Source organism: Chaetura pelagica, unplaced genomic scaffold (assembly GCF_000747805.2).
Source record: "Chaetura pelagica isolate M959 unplaced genomic scaffold, ChaPel_1.0 scaffold193, whole genome shotgun sequence".
NCBI classification, from domain to species: Eukaryota; Metazoa; Chordata; class Aves; order Apodiformes; family Apodidae; genus Chaetura; species Chaetura pelagica.
Genome location: NW_009952562.1, coordinates 181003 through 196727, shown reverse-complemented (window position 1 = coordinate 196727; position 15725 = coordinate 181003). Strand labels below are relative to the sequence as shown.

The 15725-nt window shown below is 41.4% G+C and overlaps 1 protein-coding gene across 2 annotated transcripts in view; it reads right to left on the bottom strand.

Annotated features, from left to right (window-relative positions):
• Nucleotides 1–2951: 2951 nt before the first annotated feature.
• TPST1 (tyrosylprotein sulfotransferase 1) overlaps nt 2952–15725 on the bottom strand; it is an 18187-nt gene continuing 5413 nt past the window's right edge. The window contains exons 2-4 of one of the 2 annotated variants that reach the window (XM_009993284.1): nt 13164–13362; nt 5639–5689; nt 2952–2969 (exon numbers count right to left, since the gene is read on the bottom strand). In XM_009993284.1, coding sequence (XP_009991586.1) covers nt 2952–2969; nt 5639–5689; nt 13164–13362 — 268 coding nt within the window. Of the gene's footprint in view, nt 2970–3970; nt 4016–5638; nt 5690–13163; nt 13363–15725 lie in introns of those variants that run through there. The other variant, XM_009993283.1, reaches the window with a different exon arrangement.

The window sequence follows — 15725 nt, the reverse complement described above, 5'->3', positions numbered from 1 at the left end:
AAATCCCTCCTTCCAGTTTACAAGGCACCTGTCACTTCCATGGCAGGGATTACCTTCCAAGCTTTCCTGACAGCTCCGATCCTGCCCCACACCCCACAGAAAAGGTACTAAATGAACTGGACCTGCAAGTTTTGCTTCATTCCCACAAGCCTGATAACAACCCAAGAGCTGCATCGAGTTTTACTTGATGCTGAGATTCAAAAAAGCTCCTCAAGGCTCTGCTGTTGCCTCATCTTTTCTGTATCAAGTTGCCCAAGTTTTCCTAAATACCTTCTGAAGTTACACTTGTGTTGGTAAAGTTACATATCTATAAAAGAGGGACATAATGATCCCATCCTCCAGATCTTTATCATCAAGGTAGTGATATATGAACCCATTCATTACAGGAGACCTGCACAAAACTCTGTTCAAAGCCAGCTGAGCAGAAAGTGTTTGTTTTAGGAAATGCCACTCAGATTGTTAGGAAAGCTCTCTTTTTCAACAGAAACTGGGTTCCTGTCAGGGCAACAGAGCAGTCTCTCCATAACATTCTTCAAGAGACTCAGGTGATCAAAGGCTTGTGTGAGCAAAGCAGGAAAAGCCACGACACTCAACTAATTCTAATGAATCCACGTCAGAACAGCAAAGGAACACGCTGAGAAAGGGCAGAGATTATCTGAACTGCAGCCAACTGTGCTGTGCACGTGACTGTAGAACTCTGGACACACACAGCTTGTCTGGTCATTAGCAAAGAACAACACGGAGTACGAGGAAGGGAACTTTTGTCTTGGAAAGCAAAGACACTTTACCATGGGAAACCTCATCAGCACAGGAACCCTCCTGGAGAGGAAGGGGCAGCAGGGAGGTTGCACTGAAGGCTGCCACAAGCCCAGGGTTATCCAGGCTCTGTCAGCTGCTGCTAACACCGAATCCCACAGCACAGACAAGCTTTTCCCAGCCCGAAGCAGCTCCCCCGCTTCACCACCGGCAGCTGCAGACAGGGCAACAGCCGCACGAGAGCCCAGGAACTGAGCCGGACTCACGGCTAAGCCTGGTGTCACACAAATTAAGTATTAATTACACAGCTAAGCATTATATCTTAATTAGGAAGTGAAATATTAACTCTGACTTGGGCAGCCAAGCACGAACCATCGCTCAGCGCCTTGCCAGGCCCTCCCGAGCAGCCCGGAGCTCCCGGGCAGTGCCTGCGGGTGCACGAGGTGACACTGTGCGGTGTGAAGGGCCTGGGTTAAGGGGTTTTTCACCTCGTTTTGCTGATCTGTGAGGGGAAACACCCCGAGACCCATCCATGTTGCTGCCGCTCCGCCATGGGAACGCGAGCCCTGGGGCTGGCGGCGCGGGGGGTCCCGGGAGCAGCTGCGGGTCCGTCTGAACCAAACGGCAGCGTTAACTCGGGTCCCGAAAGGCCCAGCACGTCCTCCCGGCGCTGCAGGGTGTGCAAACACACCCCCAAGCTCTCAAGCTGGAGGTGCAGCAACAACAGGACCCACTGTTGTGGAAAGAAGGCTCCATGGGAAGGGCCAAGGCCCCTTCAGTGTGTCAGGAACCACTGAAGGGACAGAAAACAACACACAAACTGTTCTAAAAATCCTCCCTTACTGGAATAACGTTCCTCAGAGCTTCAGGATGCAAATGTCAGCCCAGGGTTCCCAGCAGCAGCCTCAGCCCGCAGCACCTGTCTGAAGACAATTGCTCTTGAGGGACAAATTCAACAGGCTCAACACGAGCTTCCTGCATAAACAAACCTGGTACTTCCAGCTCTCAGGAGGATGCTGTGACTTCTTCCTCTCCCAGCTATTAAAAGCAAATTGCACTCGATGACAAACCTTGCACAGAGGTCCAACTCCAGGATACTAGATCGTATCTTCCCAGTCACACATCAGTATCTAGAATTATTTAAATCTTAATGCTGAGGCAACCAATTAAAAAAAAAAATCACATTTAAAGCATTTATTTTGAAAAATAAAATACAAAAGATCATTGAATTGTCATTGTACATGTGCTGCTTTTTTTTTTTTTTAAATAAAAGACATTTAACAATTTCCACGTTGAATAAAACAAACTCCTCCACCAAAGTCTTTTAGGACAAGCACAGACCACTCTTGAAAGCTTCGTACATTTAAAACCCAACTGCTACAGGAAAAAAAAGGTCTTTGAAGATGGGAGTTTTGGAATTAAGACAGAAGAACAATTACAGAGACAGGCATTACTTTGCTTTTTTTTTTTTTTAAACCTTAAAAAAGTAGTTGTGCAAATGTAATACAGTTCTACAGGAACATCAGTTCTTTTTGTGGTGTTTTTCTTTAACATGTTTACATGCTCACAACAACAAAATCTTGAACAAAAACAGTATGAAGGAAATGGGAGAAAAAATTCTGAAAAAAGCAGGCCAGGAGCAGTGCCCCTCACTGAGCTCAGTGGGACTGTCCTTGTAAGAGCATCTCCTTTGAAAAGGCAGCAGTCTTCTTCCTAAGAAAAAGAAAAATAAAGTGATGTTTGAGCTCTCAGTGTAAGATTCTGGTTTCATCCCTGACAGCATTTTCTAACTGTAAATATTGCATCATTCAGTGTAACCATGGGCATCCCAGAGGGAAGACACTGGCAGGACAAACCACAGCCACTAAACCCCCCCCTGTAAGGAATCTGGCTGCCTTTCCCATTGCTTATCATTAGAGCTACTTCTTGGAGCATATGTGGGCAAAAAATAAATCAATCTGAATTTGCATTCACATTCAAACTACTTTTTGTAGCTCTCCCCACCAGGACTTACACCTCAAGGGGATTTTACAGACTGAAGCAAGATCCACATCTTCATACTATTCTTACCCAAAATCTTACATGGAATTACAGTACATTTAAATAAAATAATCCCCTTAGCTAAATAAGGAGCAAGTGAGCAGGACTGCACACTCTTTTATTACCTTCTGTGCAAGACATATCCATTTTATCTTCTATTCCATAGGTTCAGTCTGTCAAATAAATAATTAAAATGAAATTAGGTATTTTGCAAGAGAGGAAAAAATATTATCAGCACCAATGTTTGCTCTCAAAGCCACCTAGTTGTTTGGTTACATGATATTAATTTTAACTTTAGTATAGTAGTAAAGCAGGACACTATCAGAATAAATTTCAACTCCAACGTCAGTGTTTGTGGTTTAAGCAATAGTCTCTATTTCACAAAGCTTATTTTTGGTTTTTAGATGTTCTTTCTTTACTTTGGATAAACCTTCTCCAAGTTGGGTAAATACTGCAATCATACCAAGGTAAATGTATAAATCCACCTCCTGAAACTCAGCAGAGTCCCATTTTGGAAGCTCCCTATCACAGGGACGTTTGCTGGAAACAGTGGACTGAGTTCTTTTGATGTGTCACAAGATAATTGGAAAAAACAACCAGCACCATTTAACTAATGGATACTGTGGGCAGACCAAGGATTACTTATTTTGCTAATACACAGTCTGCTAAATGTTAAAGGCAGCTCATCTCTCTGCCTCTTCCAGGAATCCTCAGCAGTGTTTCATCTCCCTCTGTGCCGACACACCCCACGGCTGCAGCCATTTATGCTGCCACTTTATCTATAAGGGTGTAGATAATCTTGAGATAACCATAGCAATTGCCTTTGGAAGCATCAGAAAGAACCACAGCACACTTTCTCAACACAGTTTGCTGACAGTGACTTTTAAGCAGCAGACATTCCAAACAGCTGCCTTGCCAGGAAGCTGCAGGGAGGCTGTGGGCAGGGAGGGATGGTGTGAGCAGCAGCAGGAGCTGCCGGGGTGTCCTGGGAGCTGAGCACAGCCTGCCAAGCACGAGCACGGGTGCTGGGAGGGGAGCACAGGCAGCAGTGACAGCAAAGCCCACGGCAGAGGTCACACAGACTGGCCAGAAAGATGTGGTGTCCACAGCAAAAAGTTATATTCTGAAAACACAAAACAGACACTGCAGCTAATTCGACTTTACTGATCCGTGTTCATTTTATCTTGCCACGGGACCTCCTTTCTACTGTCTTCTTTGGCTGGAACAAAAGAAATCAATTTTCCTTTTTAATCAACTAATTTTCATTGCCATGAATGGAGTTAAGTCAAAATGCTGTGTCTGGTAGAGCCTGCTGTGTCTTCTTCAACCTCTGTGTCTAACAAAAGTCCACTAACACTGGGGATCCAAAGTCAGGAAAACTTGTGCCCATTAGTGTGTTTTTTCTTTAAAAACTAAAGACATTGCAAATTATTTTATTTTTTATAGACTACTTACATTCTAAATGAACTTCTGTACTGTAGGTATCATTATAGATAGATGGGAAATCATGTAGAAATATAAATTAATGGAAGCAAAGATACACAATTCTGGAGGCAAAGTGCTCCTAAAAATGCCTTCTCCCCCTGCAATGCCAGACTCCTCCACATGCATAAGGAACTGAAAAAAAACAATTCTTTTTGTACTTAGCTTTACTTGAACACACCCTGAGACAGTAACTGGGATGAAGCTGTTTGTTCTATCAAAGCAGAATGTTCAGTGCACTCCAGATGGCAGTCAGACATTGAGCAGCAATTGTCCAACCTGCAGAAACTGGTATTTCTATGAGCCTAATTGAGCAGCTCTTATCCAAGAACACAATACCTGTTGCTACATGTTCTGCTTTTTCATATAAAATATTTCAGTTGAACAATAAAATAAAAATATTTTGTTATTTTTCTGATAAAGGTTAAAGTATTTGTTCCTTGTCTAACTCATCAGCTCTGACTTTCCATGGCTACATTAGCAGAGCTTAAATCTGCAAGGCTGTGGGAGGGAGATTTAATTTCACTACACACTGGAGAGGAAAAAGAAAAAAAAGTCCACACAGAGAAGCCCTTCAAGCTCTGCAATGGAGCATGTCAACAGAGAGCTCCATGGAACAAGTCTATCCTCTCTGCAGGGAATGCATCTTCCAGACTGAATTCCTTTGTCCACACACAGGCCAGAGGTTACAACCCAAGCCCTTCCCATCATGCCTACATGAGGAAAGGGCAGGAGATGGGCACCAGGCCTCCCACACAGCAGGGGGGAAGGCTTCCCAAGAGCCTGCAGCCTGAGGGGGCTCTGTGAGGAGGAGGAAGATGCTTTTTCCACTCCATTGCAAAGGTTCAATCCCTTGGGCAACAGATGACAATGGCATGTGAAGGGTACCAGACTAGGAATTCTGATTCAAACACTCACGTTATTATTAGATTGAGACACTATGACTATCCATGGCTAAACTGGTTTTGTTTTGCCTGATACAGTAGTGTGTTTTTAAAAATCTCTCATTACTTATCTCTTGCTTTTAACCATTCCATGCAGGCAGCAGAGAACAAAGTCTCTCTCTACAAATCACAAACTTTGCAGTTCGGTTTACACAAGAGAGTTAAATTGCCCTTAAGTTTCACAGGACTATTCAGCCAGCTCAGGTTTGCAGACATCATACTATTAACACCAGAGTTACATGTGCACTCAGAAGAGGCCTGGGACTGCTGAGTGCAGGAGCACTGGAGAGTCCATCTCACAGACAAGCTCTTCTCTTATCATCTCTAGTCATTTATTCTCTTACAATCATATAAAGACTGGCCACATGCTAACTTGCTGCTACACCTGTAAAAATAAAACTAATCCAATACTGTACCTGTGGCACTTCTTTAAGAAAGTCAGGAAGCTGAAATTCACCTTTATAGACCTGAAAAAAACAAACAAAAGAGCAGGATATTACTCAAAGTTAGAATCCACTGGTATTCAGAATGCTGAAGAGCTTGTTAAGGTGGGAAAATATATTCTTCTGGGTTATTAGAATCCAGCAATGCCAAATCAGATCTACCCAAACTGAGAACAACCTCTTTGTAAAAATTTGAGGCAGTTCTCAGGTTTATGCCCCATCCTAGTCGTGCTCTGTGGTCAACACTGACTTTTTGTGCATGAAAAGGATCTGTGTCTCTGAAGCCTCCTTCTTTCCTTCTGCAATTTTGACTTGGTGCCATTTTTATATGGTGTATATATATAAATAAATGTCTGCTTTAAAAACATTACCATTGCAACACCCTCTGTGGGAGCAGCACTGACCCCATACCAAGTGGATGGCCAAGGGGATTCATCCATCAGCAACATCAAGAAAAACAGCTAAACTAATGTCATTGCCTGGAAAGATAAGAAAATATTTCAGGGGCATTTGATATTCACATTAAATATCATGACTTACAACCACAATTTACAAAGGCAACCCTAGTCAATGGAGATGGCCCAAGGAAATGAGCTTTAACACACAAGTGTGCCTTATTTTGGTTCAGAACTGACTTTATCTAGAATGCTGGTTTTGTCAAGTTTGAGACTGCACAGAAACTGGTTTAAAGTAGTTCCAAAACCAGTAACTGGTCCTTTTTGAATAAAAACCCAGGGATCGACTGCAATCCAGAACATCTAAAACAATACTCCATCTGCAGCCAAAGACATTAAAAGCTTCAGAAAGAAATTAAAAGATTCAGAATGATTTTCTGACCAACCTCTAAGTCTAAAACACTCAGAGAGTGGCAGCAGAGAGGCATAAGCAGGACACTGGAATAATTTCCAGTTTAAGCAAGAATTCAGTAAAATTGAGCAGAATTGGTGTTTAACATTTCTAAGGGAATTATTTTGCAAGTCCAAATGGATTTCCAACAGTGGGGGGTGGGAATCTGAATTGGTTTGTTGTTCAGTGTTGGCAGTATTCAAGCTATTCTATTTAAAAAGACAAAACACATTCTTATAGCCAAACTAAATGCCTATTAATCCCAAAAAGAGATCAGAAAACAAGTTTCACATCTAGTTGTCTGAGAAAACCCTTACAAACACACAGGGAACACTTAAGAACAGAACTGTAACTCAGAAATGTAACCTATAATTTATCTTTAGAGAAGATTAAAGCATTCCTTTTCACCCACTTTCAAGCCTGGTTTAGAAAGAGTCACGTTGTATCTGGTCAGTCCCAGTACACAGGGATAACAGGTCTTTTTGTCTAAAATGTTACCCTGCAACTGGGTGTACTTGGGCTTGGTAGATTTTTCAGAACACCAGAGCTGCTAAGTACAAAGCTATTGATGTTTAATTATAAAGTGGGTTGGGGGGAGGCAGCAAAACCAGCCCAGAGCCCCTTTCTGTGAATAATCCTTCATTGCACAGTACATAGAGGTACCTTCAACCTGCTCTTTCAGACTTCCCTTAACCTTGAAGGTAGCTCACAATGCTTGGAATCACAATTGTCACAGACATCTCAAATCCTAACAGCAGGGGACGTCTCCTCACAGCTTACAGAGGCACAAAACAGTTTTCCTCTAGATGTTGGGGCAGAAAATCCCATCAACAGAACATAAAACAGATAGAAAACAGCTTTTGGATGTGATTAGAAGAAGCCACACATCTTTAAACAGGCATGATGGAAACCACAGCTTGGTTACATAGAGCTCTGTACACTTCTGTCTAAATCTCTCCAGGGCACAGAAAAAAAATTCATGAAGAAGTTAAAAGAAATGACTGGAATAGGTATTCCAAGCATACAAATTCATTTAGAGGGAAGTACGTGCCAAACAAAATCTGATGTAATGTGTTGCAGATGTGAAAGGAAGCCACTTGGCCAATCATAACACAACAATGAGCCAGTTTCTACTGGGCATAAGTCAGAGCCCTGCAGCTCTGAGCTGTTCTCCACTCTCAGTGTACCCTGTTAAACTGACATACACTGACACAAACCCACAATATTGATAAGGACATATCAGACATCCTTCTAATGTGGAGTGATTCCACTTTTGCAATTCATCATATAGTAACTGGGCTACCAGCTCAGAGAGCTTAATTATTTCCATTTTCTGCATCACCTCAGATGAAAACTCCTTTTAGTCAAAGGATGTTATTTTCCTTTACATTCAGGATTTAATATTTGTTAAAACTCTAGGAAAAAAAAAAAAAAAAAAAAAAGGTCTTATTTATTGATAAGGAAGGGACCCCTGCAACCATTACCATACAATGAAGAGACCAGCAACACTTGCAAAAACCACAAGGCAGCACAGTTCTGCAGTCACTGGGTAACTACAGGCTGCCTCTCGAGGTCACACACAGACATCAGCAGTGCAACACTGCCCAGACCCTGTTCTCTCTGCTCTGTGTTCCTTAACCCAGACAAGATAAAGTATCATAAAAGAGATTAACAGTCTGATTTCTAGTCTTTTCCAAGAAATGACAAGTTTTGCTCAGTGCAGTATAAACACAGTCCTACAAGCAGCATTTAAGCACATTTTAGAACAAAGACATATTTGATTTTCAGAATCTTAAAACCATCTTTTACAACTGGGCAACACACAGACTTCATGACGTACTGACCTGCCTGCATTCAAGAGAGGCTTTCTGGCTATGATTGTGATTTGCACCAATGTTTATCTTTTCATTCACCTTATCTTTGATTTTGTATGTGCAGTATAAAAATGCTTTTAATGATACAAAACAAGAACTCCCTGTAACAAGAACTGATTTGGTTTGTTTTTCAGCTATCTGATAGCAATGCACTAGATGACAAAGTCTTGTTCCATCTTTAGGTGGAGCCAGACTCCTCCCTGCCAGTCATTTCAACACTGTCAGGCTTCCACCCTCTGCTTGCAACTTCCACAATAAATTCAAGCCAGCATTACACAACCTCCACAAAACTGGAAAACTGCCCCCCTCAAACCCACACCAAAAAGGAGATTTAAAAAAAAATTAAATAAATCAGTCTTTCCCCCTTACTACTGCTTTCTGTTTGCCAGACAGGGGCAATTTCCTCCATCTGGAATGCTGGCTCCCACCACCTTACACAGCCCAATAAACGACACCAGTATCTGAGCAGCAAGTGGCAGATAATTCAACATTATTTCAGCGCAGTCAATCTAAGGGGTCACTGTGCTAAACATAACACAGCTCAGCTTCAGAAGTCTGAACTTGGTCTGTTTTCAATGAATAAATTCAAGTTCTCTGCTCAGTTTAAAGAGACCACAAATATAAATATAGTAGAACAGCTCCCAAGCACAAAGTGAAGCAATAAACAATCACATGCAAGATTTAGATGTATTCTTACTCTGTCCCGAGGAGTAACTCTGGAATGAGTTGGATAGCTGAGTGTGCAGTAACACACTAAGCTTGTCAAGTGCCAGTTCCTCAGGGCTGGAAAAATCTGGATCAAGATTATTATATTTTTTTTAATAAATGTTCTCTTCTTCAAGCTGCAGTAGCAAGAAATAAAGCAGCATATGTTGGTAGAAGGGGGAAGAGAGGGCAGCACACACTGTCCCTGGTGGGCAAAGCTGCCCACACCTCCCTCTCCTCCCACCCAAACTTTCTCCAAATAGCTTGAATTGTTTTGAAATACCTGTTCTCCAGCCCCAAATAATAAATATATATGATTCCACTTTTGCAATTCATCATATAGTAACTGGGCTACCAGCTCAGAGAGCTTAATTATTTCCATTTTCTGCATCACCTCAGATGAAAACTCCTTTTAGTCAAAGGATGTTATTTTCCTTTACATTCAGGATTTAATATTTGTTAAAACTCTAGAAAAAAAAAAAAAAAAAAAAAGGTCTTATTTATTGATAAGGAAGGGACCCCTGCAACCATTACCATACAATGAAGAGACCAGCAACACTTGCAAAAACCACAAGGCAGCACAGTTCTGCAGTCACTGGGTAACTACAGGCTGCCTCTCGAGGTCACACACAGACATCAGCAGTGCAACACTGCCCAGACCCTGTTCTCTCTGCTCTGTGTTCCTTAACCCAGACAAGATAAAGTATCATAAAAGAGATTAACAGTCTGATTTCTAGTCTTTTCCAAGAAATGACAAGTTTTGCTCAGTGCAGTATAAACACAGTCCTACAAGCAGCATTTAAGCACATTTTAGAACAAAGACATATTTGATTTTCAGAATCTTAAAACCATCTTTTACAACTGGGCAACACACAGACTTCATGACGTACTGACCTGCCTGCATTCAAGAGAGGCTTTCTGGCTATGATTGTGATTTGCACCAATGTTTATCTTTTCATTCACCTTATCTTTGATTTTGTATGTGCAGTATAAAAATGCTTTTAATGATACAAAACAAGAACTCCCTGTAACAAGAACTGATTTGGTTTGTTTTTCAGCTATCTGATAGCAATGCACTAGATGACAAAGTCTTGTTCCATCTTTAGGTGGAGCCAGACTCCTCCCTGCCAGTCATTTCAACACTGTCCGGCTTCCCCCCTCTGCTTGCAACTTCCACAATAAATTCAAGCCAGCATTACACAACCTCCACAAAACTGGAAAACTGCCCCCCTCAAACCCACACCAAAAAGGAGATTTAAAAAAAAAATTAAATAAATCAGTCTTTCCCCCTTACTACTGCTTTCTGTTTGCCAGACAGGGGCAATTTCCTCCATCTGGAATGCTGGCTCCCACCACCTTACACAGCCCAATAAACGACACCAGTATCTGAGCAGCAAGTGGCAGATAATTCAACATTATTTCAGCGCAGTCAATCTAAGGGGTCACTGTGCTAAACATAACACAGCTCAGCTTCAGAAGTCTGAACTTGGTCTGTTTTCAATGAATAAATTCAAGTTCTCTGCTCAGTTTAAAGAGACCACAAATATAAATATAGTAGAACAGCTCCCAAGCACAAAGTGAAGCAATAAACAATCACATGCAAGATTTAGATGTATTCTTACTCTGTCCCGAGGAGTAACTCTGGAATGAGTTGGATAGCTGAGTGTGCAGTAACACACTAAGCTTGTCAAGTGCCAGTTCCTCAGGGCTGGAAAAATCTGGATCAAGATTATTATATTTTTTTTAATAAATGTTCTCTTCTTCAAGCTGCAGTAGCAAGAAATAAAGCAGCATATGTTGGTAGAAGGGGGAAGAGAGGGCAGCACACACTGTCCCTGGTGGGCAAAGCTGCCCACACCTCCCTCTCCTCCCACCCAAACTTTCTCCAAATAGCTTGAATTGTTTTGAAATACCTGTTCTCCAGCCCCAAATAATAAATATATATATATATAAAAAAATTAAAAAGCTGTGGGGAAAACAAACCAAAGTATTTTTCAGAAGTCAGCCAGCTCCCACCCATCACCACAGTATTATTTATTTCAGAACTTCCTTGGCCTCAGGCCAAGTCGAGGGGCCAACATCTGGACACTGGATGGCCTGGAAGCCACTTCTGTCACAGGCAGAGGGGGTGATGAGCCTCAAGAATTAGGCAATCTAGGCTGCAAACTGGGCTGAGAGCTGGGAAACCTTCAGTCTTGAAACCCTAGGAAGTCAGGACGTCAATGCTTCCATAGTCACAGAGAAGGACAGAGGACCAATGGTCTGTGCAGGGATTTGCTGGGAACCAGCTGGGAGGAAACAAAGCAAAGTCACTGGGGAGGAATTCAAGCTCTGAAATGCAAACTCCAACACTGATTTGAGCCCTCCTTTCAACAGCTCCCTGGGGTACAAGGCATTTTGAAAGCCTCATGTTTCTCCATTTTCGAAAGGAATATTATAAGTTTTGAAGAGCAGCCACCTTTATTCCTTGTGCTTTTTGGTTTTTTGGGTTGTGAGCCTAACTCAGGACAGCTCCCTCATTTTATCTATAAAAAACATAAATGCAAAAGTAATTTAGTTTAAAAAGTGACTAGGGCAATATATACTGGGTAGTACAATAAATAATTAAAATACTAGTTTGGGCTGTAAGTAAAACTATTACATTAAAACAGCAGTCAAAATATTAACAATATTCCATATACTTGCAGTATTTGGATCAGCTCTTATAACAGTCACCTCCAGTTTTTCACAACCATTTTTAACCTTAGCAAACAAACCAGTTATGCTTCAAAGCAAACTTGTGAAAAAGCCTCAATGCACTTTAGCCTTTTAAATTAGGCTTTAATTATTTGTAAAGGGATGCTTGGGGCTTTATAACCAAAATTTCTCTCTTGCATTTTGAACCGAAATTTCAAGAAGCCACCCAAGCAACTGAAATCCATCCAGTTTTTACAACTCTGAGCTTGCCATGCCCAGGCAGAGGCCTCAGAGAAGTCACCACACTGTAAAAAAATTACTTAGATTGTATCAGTAAGAGATGACCAACCTTCTATTACTGCACTATGATACAAATGTGGATCTGAGTCAGTGTTTGCTGGTACATGTGCAGGAGGATTTTGTTCTCAAGGCTCCATCAAGTATCAAGCTTTTTTTTTTTTTAAAGGGTTTGAACTGAAGTCTGTGAGGCTTTTAAAACAGTAAGTAGCAGGAACCTATACAATGCCAAACCCTACCCCTGCCAGAAAAGGTGGGCTGCCTTTCCCTGCTGAGGTGACAACTATTAACACAGTCACCCTGCCATCCTCCAACACACTGATCAACTGTTTGATGAACTGTTTCCCAGGGAGGGCTTCTAAAAAGAAATAATGCAATAAATGTTTAGAGACTTCACACAAAGCTATTTTTTTTAGTACTTAGCCCATCAGCAGACTGACCAGTTTGTTCAGCATTGGAAGCCTCGTGAAACACAGTCCTTTCCAATTGTTTAACTCTGTTTTTTCCAATGGTTGCTGTGGCAGCAAAAGTCACCTTCTTTTAATAAAGTATACATTGTCAAAAGAACAGAAGTAAAGAGTTAATTATTCTTATTTCAAACAATGAGCTTTTCAATGGATACCTCCAGGGATAAACAGCTGTATAGCCTAATTACTGAAATTCCAGCAACATTAACTTCAGACTAAAATCCTTAAGTCTAGGTTAATCAGCACCAGACCTTCCCCCATTTTTTGTTTGTTCCACAAAGGACAGCAAGAATTGGAAAATCTGGCATTGTGATCAGCTTGGGCCATTTTCCATGGGTCACTTTTCAAATTCTACCAAGTATTTTGAGTATAATTCTGTGACAGAGTTTCTGCCAACCCTCATGTATACAAAGCTGAGCTCATCAATCAAGTTTTGATGCCCAGGCAAGAAAGCTGGCTTTTGTTTCTACTACTAACTAGTTCCCCAACTATCTGTGCCATTCTTAAGAGGTTCAGCTGCATACATCAAAGAACACAGCCCAAGCCTGGGGTAAAAACAAAAAACAACAGAACTCTTGCACTCTATAATTCACATCTATTCAGTTAGTAGTTAAACATACAAAAATCCCTTACCCTCCTTGTGTTTTCCACAACTTTTTGATCTGGCTTCCCATAGTTTGGTGGGTTGGCATAGGGATCATAGCCCAGTTTAGCCAGCATGGGTGCAATCACTGGCATATCTTGCAGGACATCAGCAGGTATCTTCCCAACCCACTTTGACAATGCTTCTACATTGACTGGCTTGATTACTTGGTCAGTAGATCTTTCAACTCTGTGGAGAAGGAAAGAAAGGTTATATTTGCACTCCAATCAATACTCGCTTCTTCACTAGCATTAAGAGTTTTTAGTTTGTTTGGGTTTTTTCCCTTATTTCTCTCTCAAAATGTCATGTTTCTGCAGAGCTGAAGGGAGTGAAATGTTACTACATAAGGCTAAAGTAAGAATACTAGTCCAACATTCCTGCATGCTTTCTGGTTGAGGCTCTCACACAAAGTGCTGAAGCAGGTTTTTACAAAGCCAAAGAGGTACTAACTGAAAACCATGCACACACCTACAGATAAAGCTGTTTTCCCACTGGCATATTCCCACATTTGCCATTTCATTGCCTTAAATGCTATTAAAAGTTGTATTCTAAATTAAAATCCATGTACCTTCTGTGACTGCAGCTAAACTTTCTTAGTTAGAGACATCCATGGAAATGCCAAAGGTACAGACTGCAATAGTATTTTTACAATCATGCCTTTCAGTGATCAAGTGTTTGGTCATTACATTTTTTAAAGAATGACAAGTGCTTCATCATGGCACTGTCCTGTGTAGGACATTTAGGAAATAAGTTACCCTCAGTCTTGCACCTTGGTTTTTACCAATTTCTTTTTAGAGGAAGAAACCTGGCATCACTTCCCCCCCCCTCCCCCCCATTTCTTTTAAATTAGAAGGCACACAACATCTTCACAGTGTTTATTTCAGAATTAGATCAGCAGGACTCACAACAGGTTGAGTGATTTAAAACTCTCTAAACTTTCTTCTGAACTCACAAAAAGTGCACATGCATTTTTGGATGTTAAGGTTCATCTTTCTTCTAAAGTAAGTTAAAAATCTGTATCTACAAGATGTCTAAAGGAATATTTACATCTGCATTGCAAGTAACACCACAAGGCAGGCCACCTCATCAGCAGTTCCTGCCAGCTGGCTGTACCTGCCTGCAACCTGAGGCTGAGCACACAGCTGTCACATCCACTTGCAGCTACCATCCTTCCTGGGCCTTAACTGCAGCACAAAGAATTGTGATCTCAGAAAATTGTACCACCAGAAATTAAAACTTGACAGTAACAGTACAAAGTCTAACACCAGTACCCCATCTACACAAAATAAAGACTGAGAATACTGAGATTCAAATTAATTCTCAAGCAGCTAATTCTTCAGTTATACAGTAGGCAGAATGTGAAAAAAACATCATCTGAGAAACATAAATGGAAATTTCCTGAAAGTTCCAATACTCTGAGACCAAAGCCTGAGCTAAAGTCAAGACTTGACATGAACTAACAAGAGGAATAAGTTTAATTACAGTTCTCTAATTAACCTGAGTCCAAGAAGAGGCTGAAGTATTGTTGCCCATTAGACAAATATGAAATCAATAGCAAGAGGCCTCCCAGGCAGACCCCCACATACTGTGCAATAAGAGTGTTAATTACAAAGGATGCACATGTGTCTGCCTCTCATTAACTCAGTTTGATCTTAACACCGGTCTTTACCTTGTCATGCTCTTGTCATCATAGCTAAAATTATTGCAGGACAGAGGAAGGAAGCTGGTCATCCAATGCTGGAAGGTCAGTCACTTAAGTGCTTTCAACACAATCAGCACAGAACAAACCAGACAGGGAAATGGTCCCTCATGGGGAAACTCTCTTGGCAAGCTGGGCCTTCTCATTGCTGCAGGAGGTGTTTAAGGGAAGCTGAGGAGTAAATACCTGACAAAAACTGTAAAACAATCCTCAGGGTTTGGTTTTTAGCCTTACTCTCTTTAACCATTTTCAGCAGCTCAAACCAAAGGCAAAAACTCCAAATGAGATTTTGGGCACAGGGAGCTGTGGCTGAGTCTCAGCCCTCCTGAAGGCTACTGGCCTGAGATTACAAGTCTGCCCAGCAAAAACAGAAGCCTGGGCATTGCCTTTTGGTCCTTCTCATTAGAAGATGACATCTGAGTTCACATCAAATTAGCAAGAAGAGAGAGCTGAGTCTCAGTTGTTCAACATGGTGAGGCAGAGGACAAAGCACCAGAAGGGTCAGGAGGAGTCTGAAGAACTGTGGTGGGTGGGACCTTTAAAAAAAAATATAAATCTATCCCTAGATGTTTTAAAAGTGTAAGATTCACAGTCTTCTCCCTGTCAGACAGAGCCAACCAAGCCCGGGAATCCCTGCACCAAAACTGTAGATTGGTTCCATTGTTTAAAATAAGGGTGATACTGTGAGAACCAGATAACGAGTGTGACTAATAGTTTATTGCAACCCCAAAACAATGAGTGCTGTACATCAATTAGACCTAAATTAAGAGCACATCCTGAGGTAACAGCACATTCAAAATGTGTATGTTTTGTCCCACTGCCATTTTAGCCTTTGGTAGCAATAAGCTCAGCA